Genomic DNA, 18,626 nt, shown 5'->3' on the forward strand with positions numbered 1-18,626 from the left:
AATAATAATATGACTTGCTAGAATATTGTAAGTTTTGCTATTATTCTATGCCACATAATTCGTTTACAAACATGTGGAGTTATATAATTTCTGACCAATACAAATAGAGCAACGGTATATTTAATATTATAAATGTGTATTTAGCACAGAAAAATATATGATGGCTATATTTAACCGGAAGCAAAGAATACCACGTAAAAATATATATAGATAGAACTTTAGTAGATTTCAAAACTAAGCATCTTAGTGCAGTCCCGATATAACAGACGGGCTAGCCCTGTGTTCATCATGCCAGGATCATTAATAGTGACTTTATTCGTTCGGAATTAAAACTTGATATCTCGAACGATATTCAAATCTTAATGATCTTTTTAACAAAATATTTGATAACAACAATTTTGTGTTCGTGGCATTATTTTTCGCATCTATACTGGCAACCACTATTAACATGTACTGGTCTTAAACCTGTTAGTTTATGCCACAAAGCAAAACGATGATTTTCTTGTTTGAAAAGTTCGTATTTCCGTATTTTAGTTTGAATACCGCCATTTTACTATTGTGGGTAATTAGAATATAGATATAGTTTTTTTTTATTTCACCAGATACATTTCGGTCATAAATGATACTGCGCTGAATTCAACGTGAATTACCACAATATGATGATAAACATCAGTTATTTTTTATTAGAACCCTTGTTTGTACTAATGATCCATTGTTAAAATCTAGTTTGATGCCTTTAATCCCTCTTAGGAAATTCCACGAATAATATTCCAAAATTCGGGTCGTTTTTGGTCGGGTCATCAACCATCGAATTTTAGTGTTTCTACATAAATAGTCTTTGATATAAGATAAAAATATTGATACTAAAAATATTGATACTAAAAATATTGATACTAAAAATATTGATATTACAAATATTAATATAATTATGGCTTGGAAACATGTACATCAGTACTCATTTGGAAATATTGTAATTTCGAACATCTTGGTCTGGTACATGGATGTATTTCATGTAAGATAATTTGAATTGTATTAGCATTAGTACAACAAAGAGGGCGGTCTTTGCGCATTGATATATCACTATCCATATGCATTTCAAGCTGTTTACTACTTTTTAAACTTTTGTTTACATATTATTTGAATTTTTGCAGCAGCAATAATATCCATCCTCGCATTTAAAAATAATTTAATACCGAACTATTTCCTTCGACGTTGGTGCGAGTTAAATGTGTATTTTGTTCTGTAGTTTGGACGGCTAATTTGCGTACTTTGGGGCACCGTCAAAACGGGTGGGGTATCCTCTGTAAAGGATTAGAAGGGGGTGTATTTTTCATTTAAGTATGTGATAAAATTGAATCTTGAAAACATGCAGCATTTTGCGCGCATACTCTCACATTTATATTAGCATTGCATAATTTGGAAATAAATATATTGAATATTCTTTACTCTTGGGTAATAAGGAGAGGCTTCAGTTGGCACCTGAGTACGATCATTTCAAATGAAGATAATCCTTAACTACTATTCCTCTGTATGCTTGCTTAAAGTTACAAGTGAACATAGTATTTTTTGTAGTGTCACAATATAATTTTGCACTAAAAAATCTTTGAGTTCATGGATTTCTCACACTGTTTAATTTCCTTTGCCCACTTGAGACACTTTAGTTTGACGATAGACCCTTACGATGGCCTACCTACAAAGGAAAATTAGCTTATCGTGAAGTTTTCTCTAAAACGCTCGAGCATTAGGTACATAACGCAAAATAGTTCAACGCAGATTGAATCTTCATGTTTCCAAACACTTTATTTTATTTCAGATTTTGTGTAATGAAATCCACATAATAAGCGGATTCTTAACTTTTCTACCAAAGAAACCAACTATAGTTGTCCTTTTAAACATATAAATTATATCGTTGATGATGTAGAAATACATTTGACATTGTACACAAACAATGGATTTTTAAAGACAAAATTCATTTTACATTCAGTTACTTAATCGAATTTCTGAAACTGCTTTTGAACAACAACAGAAATAAGACCGTTGAGTTATGGTTGTATATATCCTGAACTTGATTTCATTACAAGAAAAGTTTCTTCCCTTGTCGGATATTTGCTCACTAAAGATTGATTTATAAACGATTTAACGGTGTGTGTTTTTTTTAATTAAATTGGACTTACAGTATTTATTATATAACATAAGTTTGATGTTGTTTCGCAAGCATTTGCAAAATGTTAATCAGACGTTTTCCCATTTACATGTCTAAGAGTATTATGAAAATACATGATGTTGTATTGCGGATATATCTTCGAACATAAACATTTCGCCCTTTTGACATTAGTTATGATTGCATTTGATCCCAATTTTACACCTGTGTGGTCATAAGTCTGTCCCACTGGGAATGCACTATATGAGCTTTGCTGATTTTGACATTAATGGATCACTGTTTTACAAAATAACACTTGTCTGTCTGTGTCCATAGGCGGAAGTTATGTTGACGTACATGCCCTTTTTGACCATGCCGCTGTCCATCCCACCCAATCTATTTGAGGTGTGTTTTCTTATAAGAACATAGACACAATCTTAATACCAACGAAAACATCCAGAACAAATATTTAAAACTATAATTAAGGTAGAAATAGTTCTACAAATATATATTATTTGACAAACACGTTTAAATATCCGTCATATTTTAACCAATTTTTACAAGTTAAAGGGACCTGTTCATGTTTTCTTAAATGCACATTTTTATGACGAAAGAAAGTAAATCAATAGGCGTGTTAAAAGCAAAGTACTTACTGCTGAAGCCCATCAACAAATGTTGATATAGGCTCAAATATTGTCTTTGAAGTGCTACTCAAGAGGCATCAAAATGTGACACACAATAATCATCAATTTCTTTAGCCTACGTCAATTTGATGAAGAAAAAAACGTTTCATTTTTATTGTGATGATTGGAAAAATGAACCAGTAAACATTTTTATCCCCCCCCCCTCCCGAATGGAGATACATAGAAGTAGCACTGTCCGTCGGTCCCCATTTATTTTTCTATTCTTAATTAACAGAAATGTATAACGGTATGAAAAGGCGGGTTGTGTATCAAATTCGTGAGCGGATCTCAGAGGTCAAGGTCACACTTGAAAGTCAATGTACCCTAATACGGGAGTTGCAGTACTTTATGTCTTAACATTTTGACGGTTAAAACAGTTCAATTTTCACAAAATTTGTAGAGCATGATGAAATGATGTGTCACTCATTCTCTGTTGTCATGGCAACCGCTCCTGCTCTTTATATATTATTATTTGAATATTTTTCACAAAGATATATTGGTTTTGAACTATTGCACTACATACACATCATTCCTGGTCTCCTGACCTCTGTAATGCCAACGATGTACATTATGGATATCACAGCAATATTTCGTGTCTCTTACATGACCTTTGAGTCTTTTAGTTTTTTATATGAATTCAATCTGACTTCCATGAATGTTTTCAGCTGCATTAGGATATGTGGCACATATTCGTTTATAAGCAATTAGTGTCAAAGCCATACATAGTCCGCCCGGTTAGCTCAATCGGTAGAGCGTTGGACTATGAATCGGACAACCCGGGTTCCATTCCCGGGCGGACCAGATTTCTTCTGTTGTGATTAGTTATGAAATCCTTTCAACGACTATTCGCACTGTATCACTGCCCCTGGCATGTACAGAAAATGTCAGTTCCTTGCAGAGGTGAAGGCACCTAGTACTGGTTAACCGCCTGATAGTATGCCCAGGATAGGTGTGCGGTGGTTGAACTGTCACTCTGGGACACCTCAATGTGCTCACGCCGGGACCCGGAGAATAAACTACTAACACCACCACCCGCCATACATTTTGAACTACAATGCATTACTGAAACTCACAGAATTATACATTAAGTTGTCATGACATTTGTGCTGTTATCGCAAAAGTCTAGTGTCAATTCCTGTTATTAATTACTAATTGATCTTTATAACAATGCCATCGAACATAAGCTTAGTAATGCTTCACATCCCACTTAATAATACAACCGCTAATTTTTGTCCTTTATTAGAAATTCAATAATCAACTTATTTGTTTGTCAAATATGCATGTAACCAGAGAAAGCATTGATTTAAAATTTAATTACTTGTTAACAGCATAGAGCAACTGATACTTACAACATTATTGAATAATACTTCATTTCGAAATACCTTAAACGAAAAATTATATGTTTTTCAGATTTACAGAAACAGTTGCTAAACCATTACCAAACAACCGCTGCTGTCAGAATTAACGTCCGATTAGACATTGATGCAGCTGTAGAAGACATTTATGAACAGCCCAAACTTAAACGGATGAGCAAGAAAGACAAAGATGGTCAATTAACAGAGGAAGATATTTTAAAAATAGATCAGATATTTCTGAGCGACAATGACAATATGGCTAAAACAATATTTGTAGAGGGAGAACCGGGCACAGGCAAGTCCTCGCTGTGTAAAAAGATTGTCGATGACTGGTGTAAACTGAAGGAGGACGGAAAAGGGGAGACAAAAGAAGACAGCCTGTTAAGCCAGTTCGCGTTCTTATTCTACATTAGGCTGCGAGAAGTTGAAGATCGATGCAACATCAAGGATATGATATTGCAGTGTTTGATTGAACAGATCAATTCAGATTATAAAGAGTCAAAAGAACTGTTAGCCGAGATTTTGAAATCAGAATATTGTCTTCTTCTGCTTGATGGTTTAGACGAGTGGAAACATGGTAGCTGTAAGCGTGATGAACGAATTCCTCATGCTGAAACAGGTTGGATGAATTGCACAACACTGATTACAACACGACCATACAAACTAGCGGAGCTAAAGTTAACCCAGTTAAAGCTTGGCAACCATATGAAGATGCAGGGCGTTCAGTCACCTCGAACACTTGTTCGGAGAGTAATTCAGGAACTTCAGAAAGACGAAGTAAACAAACGTCCAGAAACCTGCGTTAAAACCCTAAAAAAGAAAGGTCTGTGGCATTTCAGGGGTATTCCAATCGTGCTTGTTCACGTTGTTTGGCTCTGGTTCAGAAACAAACTAAAGGCAAACATGTCTCAGTCTGAAGTTTACAGGGAAATAATAAAAGAACGGTGGTGTGAAATGACAGACAAGAAGGAAATAGAGGACAACGACATTCCGAAGGAATTTCTGGATTCTTTGAGTGAATTAGCTTTCAGTAAACTGTTGTCAGCAAATAAGGACGATTCCATTGTTTTTGGCATTAGAGGGGATCAGTTAAAGAAGGAGTACCAACGGATGTCTCTTGAATCTGGCATCATGTCTTGCAGTAATAAAATAGGTGAAAGATCAGCGTCTTATCAGTTTTTACATAAAACGCTTCAAGAATACTTGGCAGCATTGTTTTTAGCGAATTGCGGATCCGATTTGTTCAAACATTGTCAACACGTTCAGGAATTATATAAAAATGACATGGAAGAAGGGGTGCTTAACTTGACTCAGATGTTTTTGTTTCTATGTGGCCTGAATATAACTGCTGCTGAAGTGTTTTCGAAAACATTAAATGACCTATTTCCTAAAGACTTTGAACGGGACGGTTATTCAGTTACAAATGCGGTGTATTTCCAGTCCATGCTACTGAAAGGATATGATGAAGCGGAGAAAAACGGACACACCGGGATGGAGCTCATGCAGCATCATATTGTCATCCGTAATCGTAATGATCTTGTTTACCAGGATAACGATAAGAATGATGATAATGATGATGATCGTGATTATTATTATTATTATGATGATGATGATGATTATGATGATGATGATTATTATTATATTCATGATCTTAATTTTAATTATGATTTTTATGAATATTATGATAATTTCAAAAAGCGCATGACAGACTGCTGCGGTAAAAACATATCGAATATTGTGTCATTAAACATTACAGTACCATGCCTACCTTCTGTGTTGATGTACAAGAAAGATCCAAGTATTTTGGATTTAGAGACATGCATAAATCTAAAATTTCTGCATTTAGAAGATGTTCGGTGTAAGGACATAAACCTATTGAATTTGAATAGATTATTGGAATGCGAAATAAAATTCAGTCATTGGGCAAGTCCAGTCAAACTGGTAACTTCACTTCTGTCCTCCAATATAACATGTTTGAAAACACTCACATTGGAATCAGTTCATTTGCAATGTAAAGCTGAGGACATCTTCTGCAAACTTCAACGCGTTGAACACCTTAGCGTCGCTTGGTCCAGTCTCTCAAATAATTCACAACTCGACCTTGGACATCTCAAACACCTTAAGACACTCTACCTAAGAGAACTTGATTTCTCTGACCTTGTGATTCCACATTTGCTCAATCTCCACGAGTTAGACCTCAGTTTTAGTAAACAGCAAAGGGCACCACAGTTGATGACGGCATTACTAGCAGAAAGCGACAATTCACTCAGTTACAATATGGTAAGTGTTATAGTAGTGTTACGAATAAGTTTGAAAACGCAAAGGTATATAAAACGTAAATAATTTAAATTATGGTTTCCAACCATTTTATAGAATTATTATTCTAATGTTGAAGGAACTATCGGTTAACAACATAAACCTATCATCTAAATGAAGTCAGTGACATGCTTTATCTACACACATTTCGATATCAAATTGATGTCGCTAACATCGGGCAGACGACAGTCCGTTTGATATTGGTCCGCCTTGATCGGTACAACATCGGTTAACAATATAACATTGAAGTTGGGCCGACGTATTTAAGACTTAAGATAAGGTTTCAAATATCGAATGCGGGCCGGGCCGATGTTATTTTGATGTAAACGTCTAAACACAGTTTTTCACGAATCATTTGCATAATATTGCTGTGTTACTGAGGGAATTGCAATAATCACTACAACAATAACTAACGTGTAAATAAGACATTACATCGTCTGCGAAAGTGTATGACGAGCCGACGTTAATTTAATGTTTGCCAGATATCGTAATTTTCACAGTATTTTTTAATTATAACTGCCGTCGGTCCAATATTGCCTTACTAGCTGGGTAATAAAACTATTTTATGTTTTTCAAGGATGATTATTACCAACCATGCATGTCTATCGCTTAAGAATGTCTAATGGACATGCGTTGTGTACATTCAATGCGAATATCAATTTATTTATTATTAAAATAGGTATATAAACACTTTTTTAACTACATAATACATTTGAAGTGCAAAAGCATAAATTGCTACTTTTATTTGAGTTTAAGTTATATTTAACGAGATGAAAATCTTAAACTGTTACATTTGTCTAGTGGTAACACTCGTGGTATATTCATAGTTTAGAATTGCTTAGTTTAGATGTAGGTCATCGGGTAATATAAATACACGACTGACACAAAACCAGTTTAACTAGCAAAGCACAGAAGTCACATAGGTGCTGATTTTTAAAGGGGCTAGCTACTACATGGTCCTAACATCGGTAAATTCTTAATTTCCGCCAAAAAACTAGAATTGTCAATACGATCTAGTATAAGGTCGATATCACATCATTTTACATATTATAAACAATATTTTAATCGCTATCCCAGTTGAGTTAAAAAATAGCGCATAATGGTTTCCTGGTTAAAATTGCGTCGATTTAGCATGCGAATGTCACGTGATTAGTACAAATGCCTAAACCGACGCTCTTGTTAAATTAACTGGGATGTACGTGGTAGACAAACCCAGGGAATATCGATTGAAGTACGCGAAATCTTCGAAAGATACAAGTATCGTAAGAGAAGTAAGAAATATTCAATCCGTTGTACACAATGATAAGTACATGAAATTAGCGGCCTAGCAGTCTAGCGTCGTGCACAAAGCGGCTAGCGGAGTGACATTAGCGGCCTTGATGACCTAGCGGCGTGAAGTTTGCGGTCTGACGGGCTATCGGCCTAACATTGTTCTCTATATTAAAGCAGTTTGTATGCATTTGTGGGAAAACAACGATAAATTAATGCTTTTGATTCATTAATTCACAGCATAAAGTGATAATTTTTTCCACAATATTGACAACTCAGTTAAGCAATCCAGTGGCCTAGCGGCGTGATGTTAGCGTCCTAGAGGCCTATAAAAAATATATTTTGAAGCATGTTTTTATACGTTTCCTTCCAAAGCAATGATAAATTCATAGTTTCTGCCCACAAATTAACAGCCAATTGTGAATATCAGCATTTTCCCAAAAAGTCGTTCGAGCAGCCAAATATTGTTTTCTATTTTTGATGCCTATTTCTCAAGAAGCAATTATAAATTGATGTTTTCTATGCACAAATTATCATTCTAAAGCGATAACTAACGATTTTCCGAAACATCGAATAAGCAATACAGAAGCCTGGTGGTGTGACGTAAGCGGTTTAGCATCCTAGCTACTTAAAATTGTTTACTCTTTCAAAGCATTCTATGCAGTGTTGTCTTAAACAATGGCAAATAAATGTTTTTCTACATTCATAAATTAACATTCTTTGGCGATTATCAGCATATTCCTAATATTTCGTTTGAGCAGCTCAGAATTGTTTTCTATTGAAAGCATTTTGTATGCGTTTTCTTCAAAAAGCCACTTTAAATTAATGTGTCTTTGTTCAAATTATCTTTCTTAAGCGATTATCAACACTTCTTTTAAATCACTAGCGGCATCTGAGTGCGTGAAGTTAGCGGCCTGGTGCCCTAGCTGCATAGCGGCCTTAAATTACTTGAAATTGTTATGTACTTCAAGGCATTTGCTGTTGCACTTTTAAACGCGAGTGGCAATAATTATTTTTATCTATCAGCCAAGTGGTCTAGCGGCGTACTTTGGCGGACGTGCGGCCTAGAGGCCTTAAATTGTTCCACAAGTCGTAGACCCCTTTAAGGATTTTCTTTAAACATGGGTCAAATGCTCAACTTATCAAAAAGAAATTTCTTCAACGAGGTTACGACTTGTGTAGCACGCACAATTGACATTGAACTGTGGCATTTACCTTGGGACGGCGTGTATAGAAATGAGTTTTGAGTGTTGGCCTATATAGGTGAACATATAACCATTTAAGAACTAAACTCCTATTAATTACTTAAAAGATATAAGTCAACACAGACGGCAATATCACTACACTTTACATAAAGAAAATATCCAAGACAACCTTGTGATCTTGAGGTAAAAGGTATATGTTTAGTTCTTGAATAAGGCATATTGTAATGCTATGGTGAACATTTGTGCCAAGTCTTTTCAAAATCCGATCATGAAAAAAGGTCACAGACATAACACGAACAACACCCTCATCATACCCACATTGTCAAAACATCACTGTGACCTTATCCGTTGAGCTACTGACCTGCATTGTGCGCGCCACGCGTTTACATATTATAGAAAACTTTTGTGCTAAGGCATTCTTTAATCCGACTGTGTATGGCAAAGTTTATTTTTCCTGATACGAACAACACCATCGCTATACTTATATAGAAGTTATTAATAAAGTTTACAGGGCACTGTGCTATTGCCCTTTGAGCTACGAACCTGAGTCTTGCACGCCACACATGTTCCTGGTGTGGTGAAGACTTGTGCATGGTTACAAGAAAATCAGTCCATGAATAATGGAAATCATTGACCGGCCAATTTACTAACCTCACGCCACAGTGCCGCTTTACTAAAAGATCAACTCTAGGGCGACTTCTTTTAGAAAATGCTGATACTTACTTCAGGTATTGTTATTGAAAACAATAATTCATAATTGTTTTAAAACAATTTAAAAAATGCTATGAAATAGAAAGCAATGCACTGCCTTATCGACATTGTTGATGGCTGATGATAATCGCTACGATATGATAATTTATTACTAAAATCGCATTAAATTGCCATTGTTTTGATGAAAACGCATAAAAAATGCTTTGAAAAAAATGAAAAAAATAAGGTCACTAGGCCGCAGACTTAAAACCGCTGGATTTTTAAAACGATTTGTTGATAACCGCTTCAGGATGATAACTTGCGCATAGAAAACATTAAAGTTTACTTTCTTTTTGAAGAAAACGCATGAAAATGCTTTCAAATAGAAAGCAATTTTGGTCTGATAGATATACTTTTTGTGAAAATGCTGACAGTATATAGAGGTTGTTGATTTGAAAATGCAAACCTCATTCTTTAAGAAGGAAACCCCTAACAGGTTTTAAATAGATCAACACATTTAGGCCGGTAAGCCGCAAGGCCGCTAACTTCACGCCGCTAGGTCGCTGAACTGCTTTATCGACTTGATGGGGAAATATTTATAACCGCTTCAGGGTGATATTTCATGTATACAAAAAAACATTATTTAATTGCTTCAACCATATTAAATGGCTTTATAATAAGAAATCATTTTAGGCTTTTTGATCGACGTTTAGTACAAATTTTGATAATCGTTATAGGATGTTAATTTGTGATTAAACGACATTAACTTATCACTGTTTAAGAAGAAACGTATAAATAATGCACTGAAATAGAATTTTGTTTAATAATTCTAGGCCGCTAGCCCGCCAGGCCTCTTATTACAAGCCACCATGGCGCCAGGCCGCTGGCCTGCTATATCGACATTTTGGTAAAATGTTGATAATCGCTGTTGAATTTTTGCATAGAAATAATTACTTTGTAATAGCTTTTTGAAAAAAACGGATTCAAAATGATGTGAATAGAAAACAATTTCGGGCTGCTGGATCGACATTTTGGGGAAATGTTCATAATCGATATAGGATGTTATTTTGTGAATGAAAATGTAATTTATATAACATTGTTAAAACAAAAGAAAACAAGCTCGGCAGCCAAGCCACTAACTTTACGCCGCTAGGCCGCTGGATTGCATGTTCATTTTGTTTGAAAACATATTGAAAATTACTACTGGATGATAACCCTTAAAAATGATTTGAAATAGAAACATAGAAGGGCTGCTAAAACGGACTTAATTGATAATTTTAGGCCGACAAACCGCAAATAACACGCTGCTAGGCCGCCAGGCCGCTAGGCCACTAATTTCATGCCGTTTTGCCGCGTACGTCACAACGACGAGATAGCACTACATTATACCTATCAACATTCAAGTACTGATACTGAATGAAATGTCTTGATCTACCAGAATAATGAACTCTTTAATACGGGCTTGAAGACAAACGTGAAGCCCTCTTTCGATTTGTACGTGTATGCAAGGGACTACTTCTTTTTGCCGGAGTGATAGGCATAAAAATATTTGGGCAGCACTGAACCATGAAAATGAGAACCAGAAAAGCTCGCCATACATTGTTCATATGAAGCGCGTGCATGCCGGCAAGCAAATTGTACATGTTTTGGGCGGGGTTTGACCTCCGTTAACCAATAAAAATTCAGTACGGAAACACCCGAGGTACATGTACTTTTTAGAACGGAACTTCCATATTTGGATATGCGTTAAAAATAGTACTGTGTTTAATAGGAAAGCCTCTTTCACTTCTGTGAATTAAAGTAAGAAGCAAAGCGGTTTTTGTCATTTAAGCAGTTATTACATCCAACGTATCGCTGAAAGTAAATGCTTATGGAATCAAACTTGAATATATTAATCCGCATTTCACGCTACAATGAACTTGATGAAGATTTCAAGCGAGCATTGGACGCCATTTTGTTCATATGGAACAATAACAAATGGAGCCATAACAAATCCTACTGCCAGTTTGGAAAGCAAATACGTCTGATTTAATTGTAAAGGTGAGTTCATCTGAGATGCTTGTTTTTGTTTTTATTGAATTTCATATTTTGAAAACTGTTTACTAGAAACTTCACGTTAAATCTATCTCCGCGTTCCAATCGAGGTTTTCTCATATTAACAGAGATTTAGTACCAGTAACCACTAAATTATCGTTTCAGGAGCATTCACTTATTTCGAACTTTCCGCGGAAAGTACACTTTCCGCTTACTAGTCATACCGGTACGATATTGAATGGGTACGAATTTTCAAACATCCGTTTCCAACTCTGACACTATGTAAATATTGCCATTTCTGCTTTTATTTTTCAGGGTTTTCTTATATTTTGTTTAATACCATCAAATTAAACGGTTAACTATCGGTTTTACAACGATTATTTGGAATATTAAGCTGCTAAAATATCTAAAAGTAGGTGAAACAATTTGTTCATGTCATGCTGCGGCCAATTTGAATATTCTGAACGATCTGCATTATGGCCCATAACAAGCAAAAACAAACTAGAAATGTTACTTTCTGTACTTTCTAAATACGTGAGTCACAATGTATTACTGAATGCTATAAATTAACAGTGATCGGGCTAGTCTTTGTTTTAGTATTGTTTTAGTTGAAAGGTAAACATTGAAAAATGTGATAGAAAATAAGAAACTATTAAGTGTTCATTTAGACTTAATTTTATACATGTATGTTTTATTTATAATACTCATGTACCCCCCCCCCCCCCACACACACACACACATATTTAATATCCATCCCCCTCCCCCAAAACAATCTAGTTTAAAAACCAGCTTCACCAACCCAACTCGAAGACTTTTAATGGTGTATGTCCTTATGAGAATAAGTTTTTGGTAATTCCATCAACCATGAATAGTGCATCTTTTAAGTAACTTAAAAATTTGTTATTGTTGCGACAGGTTGGAGATGGGGATGATGACAGACCAGCCAGCCAAACTTAAATTGGAGCAGACATCATGCGGTAATTTAATAGTATTTCACAATCACTTTACAAAAATGAATCCAAACAAAAACATTGTTTGAGCTGATTTTATTCTTTTTAGTTTATATTTTCTGTTTGTTTCATTCGTAAATGACTTTGTTTCATGCCAGCTATAAATTATTTCCGGTCGCGGCCATGAGATTATGGCATTTTCTAATGAAACAACAACCTCTGCGTGTTTGTCAATTTTTCTATTTTGTTTGCCTCTATTTGAGCAGTTAACATTAAGAACTGATTCTATAAGCAGTTTAACAAAACTTAAAATATAAACAAGGCAAATAGGATTAAAAGTGTGTCAGTAAAATCAAGGTTTTTTACCTTTCCCTCAATACTTCTTAATACTTTTCAACATTCTGTAAAAACACAAATGTATTGTTTCTTTTTTTATGGCCACCTGGTTGCAGAAGCTCTAGAGGCCTTAATGGACAAAAATGCAGTTCAAGATTAATAATATCTGTCATGTGTTCCCGTTCCGGATAGAAAGATCCGACCCGAGGGCACCTGGGTTGCCAGGTATCTCGGCAAGCCTCGTTACCGGCTACGCAACGTGCCCTAGGGTCGGATTTTTCTATCCGACACGGACACACATGATAGATATTTTTTCTAGCATAGATTAAATTACATTTTTTTGAAGAAAATACATAAAAAGCGCATTTTTGTACATATCACCAAAAAGCGCGTGACGTCATGACGCGCTGTTATTTATATTCACTGCATACGTCAATAAGTTTGACATCACGTCTTTTAAGGGCTATTTTGTTTTGTTTTTTAAAGTTTGTTTTTTGTAAAGTTAATGTTAATGGAACTCATATATTTAATTTCATAATTATAATTACATAAAGTGTATTGAAAGAAATTGAAATTATTCCGTCACAGCGCGTGACTCATCTGGCATTGGGGGATGCCAGATGAAGTTTTCCAGCATGGCTGAATTCACCGGAAATGCCTATCCGGTGTGCTAGAAAGTTATGTCTGGAATTTCATACAGCCTCCAGGGAATGGAAAATGTCTTCAAGTAAGAAAATATTCTAAGCAAGTGCATTTCTAACTCCTCCAATATGCTTCTTTGTTGTCAATTACCCTGGAGAGTTAAATACTAATTCCATATACTTATTTAAACATAATATATTTCATCATTTTTTTCTTGATCTTTGAATCCATAAATTTACGCTATGTGACTATATCAATTATATGACTACATATAGAATTTTGTATGCCTCATATGATTGTTAACTGGCATACATGCACCTTCACAGAAGTAGATAGTACTTTTATTCTGTTAAAACATTGCATTTATTTTATTTGCAGATCTTAATGTGCCAGCAGCCTGACGTGGTCAAACCATCTGAAACTTGAAGTGAATACAGCACAGAATCCCATATTTCAAGAGAATGCAGATGTTAGTCACCCCTTGTTTTGTTTAAATAATACAAAATGTGACATTTACAGCAAATATGTAATAATTAAGCAACATATAGACAATTGCAAAACTCTGTTCTGTTAATTGTGTGCCAAATTAAGCATTTAAAACAAGAAACTATCAGTTTTTGCTTGTTTGTTTGGTTTCTTTTATTGCATGATTTTTTCAAGAAGCAATCAGTTCATTATATAGTAGTTATGGTGTTTTGACTGTCAATGAATCAAAAATCACTATTTGTATAGTGTTGAATATATATGTTAAATTTTAAGATCCAGCTGTTTGTACAGAAAACATTGATTGTGCTTTTGAGAACACTGAATATTTTTAACATAATTTGACACTGTACATATTGCAAGCATTTTTTTCAGTTAAATCTATATAAAGTAATAGAAGATAACTGTATCATTACTTTGTGCATATTAGCATATGTGAATAAATTAATAGCCTTATGATCACAGGGGAGTATCACGTGATCACTATAGTACATTGGCCGTACAAGATGGCGAATAATTCCACCGCATCAACACATAAATTCGGCGTTTACGGATGGTAAATATTAAGGTAAGATCTTTAGAATAGGCACAGAGTACCCGCATTGTAACACAGTTTACTCGCGTGTGTTTTGTTTTTCGAAGGTTTGCTTAGTTTAAGCCTGAAACTCGATACAGATTTTATTTCTGTGAGGACATTGTCCTTATCAGTCTGATTTCCGTGTGTTTTAGCGCAAAAAGCAGGAATATAAAACAAAACAAAATATTGATTAAATTTGCAAATATTTACTTCGTTGTAAGTTTCAAGTAATAGTTCCGTGTTACACAAAAGTTCTGGACAATTTTCAAAGCGAGTACATTGTCCGTACAAAATATTTATGAGTACATTGTCCGGACGATTTTTTAATTAACCTATAAGTGACATTTACATTACTTCTTCTTCATTATGAAATGATTTCTTTAAAACAAATTTGATAATCAGATTTAAATGTGTTCTTTATTATTTCACGATCTGATCACTATTCATTCACCACAATGGTACGTAAATGTTTCAAATATACATGTCATCGTATACGTATGCCTGTTTAAAAATTAAAAAGGCTTTCATTGTCGGAATTAATTTTTTAAGATAAGTTTATATCAGAAGGACCCCATTACATACCCCATGAAAGATGAGTCACGCGCAACAAGGCGCCACTTCTTATTTCATTTATTGTATGGTTTATGAAATATATATTTTGCCATTTCAATAAAGCGCAATCAAATATATATGTTTGCAGGACATTTAATAAAAATTGAACATAAATAATCGTTAAAAACGCTATTTTTAGTTATTCAAAATTATTGCGCTCTATGACGTCAGTAAACTACGTCGCAAGAAAAAATATCAATCGTGTTTTTCCGGTCGGGTCGGATTTTTCTACACTGGAAACGCCTGATAGATATGTATATTATAAGTATTTGATAGATATGTATATTATAAGTTTCTGATAGATATGTATATTATAAGTATCTGATAAATATGTATATTATAAGTATCTGATAGATATGTATATTATAAGTATCTTATAGATATGTATATTATAAGTATCTGATAGATATGTTTATTATAAGTATCTGATAGATATGTATATTATAAGTATCTGATAGATATGTATATTATAAGTATCTGATAGATATGTATATTATAAGTAGCTGATAGATATGTATATTATAAGTATCTATCATGTGTTTCCGGTACGGACAGAAAAATGCGACCCGAGGGCACGTGCGTTAGCCGGTAACGAGGCTTGCCGAGTTACGGCCACGCAGCGTGTCCGAGGGTCGGATTTTTTAATCTGGACCGGAAAAACCTGATTTTATCTTTTTCTTGCATATGTAAATTTATCAATTTGTGGAGAAAATGACGTTGAAAACGAACTTTTGTACTATTACACCAAAAGCGCGTGCGACGTTGTTTACTGACGCCATAATTACGCCATTTACTAAGCATTACAGTGCTTTAAAATAACTTAATCTAGCTTTTTTTTTAACGATTATTCATGTCAATTTTAATTAGATTAGTCTAGCAAACATAAAAACTTATTTGATTGTGCTTTATTGGAATGGCGTAATATATCTTTCATAAACCATACAACAAATGGAAAACATTGCGCGTTGTTGCGCGTGACTCATTTTACATGAGGTATGTAAGATGGGTTTTTCCAACACTGGTCACTTGACCGGAAACACACGTCAGGTATGCAAGAATACGACACATGCCATATCGACACAATATGCGAAAGGTGGCAAGAGGGGTTCGCCTAAGCCTGATCATTTTTGTTAATCCAACGTATTTTTAGTGTGTTTTTAAATTCATTGCCACCATCTATCATAAACATGCAAACAGTAATAAACCAATTGAAATTAATTTCAGGAGTCTAGAAAAGAATTGATGTGCCGGCATTGTGGGAAGGTATTTCAAAGCAGATCGGGGCTAAACGAACACGAGCACGTCCATGATGGAAAGGCGCCATACCATTGCTGTGGAAAGCCGTTCTTCAGCAAATCAAAAATGCAGAGACATTGGTTTGCACTTTAAAGAGCATATTAATCTGGATGTAGTAAATTTAACGTTTATTCGTGTGGTGCCATGCAATGCCATATATTTGCCATATAATTTTACAGGATCATATTTATGCATATAGTTTTTTGTTTACATTGTTATTTGATCCCACTTTACAACACCACAGAAAAGTTTTGTGCCATGAACTGTTAATGTGCAACTATAAATTTACAAAATAATGATAAATAGTCACTCTGTGATGAATAAAATCAAAATAAATACATAATAGTTTCTTTTTATTCACCTATTCGTCGGTTAACACAAACTGAATACATCAAAAAGCAATGCACTATTATGCTTGTGGTGAAAAAAGAAGACATCACACGTAAACTATTTGACGTTTTCGAATGTCTTACATACACGTGACAACACAGCGACAACGATAACTTCAATGAAATTGTCAAACTAACATTATTATTATTATACATTGATTCTATTTCTCACTATTACAGTTCAGGCAATTTCAATTGTATTTTGGTGGCGAAACCTTGTACAGAGGGGAACGGAATGGTGATTTCAAAGGAGATAGAACTGGTGTCATTCCTTGGAGAATTACTTGTGTATGGCATTTGGCTTTAGAAAACAATTTTGCTGGGGAAAAATGTTTTCCGCTTTTTTGTTTCACGGTTTAAATAATTTTGCATGCCTCATTTAGTGGTATTTCTTCCAGTTCGTTTTTGTTTGGGTCTATGGAGCGAAAGTGTGGACTTCTTCTGTCGCATTCTGAAATAAAATGCAAAGCAGTGTACGCCTATGCATCGTTTTACTAAACAAGAGCGAACGACAACCCTCGTATGTTGTTTCAAAGTCGAAAACTGAACGTAAATAAAACAATGTAGAAGTAAACATGTTGTTGTTGGACATGTGTATACTTTATCGTGCAATATGTGTACCAAATTTTGGATGAATATATAACCGGTTCTTAAGGAGTCGCAGTCAACGAACAGCCAGACTCTCAACCCACAAACAGACGAACTAATACAAATCATTTTAATAGATGGCATGGATTTACACTTGCTATACATTAAATTAGCAACACAAATGAGTATGCCAATAATAGACGGTGGAATTATTCTTAATTAAGCATCGTTTCAATAACTTGACATATTGGATGGAGGTATAATATATTTATAAACTTAAAAAACTAAATTTCTAGAGAAAAAAAAATCGAATTTAGGGCATGTTTTGTACTGTTTACTTACTGTATGTATATTATACTATAATTAAAATGCATAGTACATTTAATATCATACAATAAGTGTTTTCCGTTCACTTTGCACATCGAAAGTTGTTAAAAGTGGTAAAGGCGTTTATTATAATAGGGAATATTTCTATTAAAAAACACATCGAAGAAATTTAAAAATAAACAGATAAAATAGTTCTTACTTACACGAAATATTAATCCGTCTCACTTCAGAACTCGTCTGGAAAGCGTTTTAAGTAGGCCGGACAGACTTGTAGTGCAGCATAATCTACAAAGAAGGGAACAGTATACAATTATTAATGAGAAATGCTTTAAGCATGAAATCGTTCGGACAATGCACTCATAAATATTTCATAATAAAGAAACAGTAATGTAAATGTCACTTATAGGTTAATTAAAAAATCGTCCGGACAATGTACTCATAAATATTTTGTACGGACAATGTACTCGCTTTGAAAATTGTCCAGAACTTTTGTGTAACACGGAACTATTACTTTAAACTTACAACGAAGTAAATATTTGCAAATTTAATCAATATTTTGTAGACTTTTGTTTCATATATTCCTGCTTTTTGCGCTAAAACACACGGAAATCAGACTGATACGGACAATGTACTCACAGAAATAAAATCTGTATCGAGTTTCAGGCTTAAACTAAGCAAACCTTCGAAAAACAAAACACACGCGAGTAAACTGTGTTACAATGCGGGTACTCTGT

The 18,626-nt window shown here is 34.5% G+C and overlaps 1 protein-coding gene across 1 annotated transcript in view; it reads left to right on the forward strand.

Annotated features, from left to right (window-relative positions):
- Nucleotides 1-17,284, forward strand: part of LOC128227382 (uncharacterized) — a 42,740-nt gene extending 25,456 nt beyond the window's left edge. Inside the window, exons 5-7 of the mRNA XM_052937884.1 lie at nucleotides 4,234-6,458; nucleotides 16,517-16,668; nucleotides 17,158-17,284. Coding sequence (XP_052793844.1) covers nucleotides 4,234-6,458; nucleotides 16,517-16,668; nucleotides 17,158-17,284 — 2,504 coding nt within the window. The remainder of the gene's footprint in view (nucleotides 1-4,233; nucleotides 6,459-16,516; nucleotides 16,669-17,157) is intronic.
- The last annotated feature ends 1,342 nt before the right edge of the window (nucleotides 17,285-18,626 follow it).

This window comes from Mya arenaria, chromosome 1, assembly GCF_026914265.1.
Source record: "Mya arenaria isolate MELC-2E11 chromosome 1, ASM2691426v1".
Classification (NCBI taxonomy): Eukaryota; Metazoa; Mollusca; class Bivalvia; order Myida; family Myidae; genus Mya; species Mya arenaria.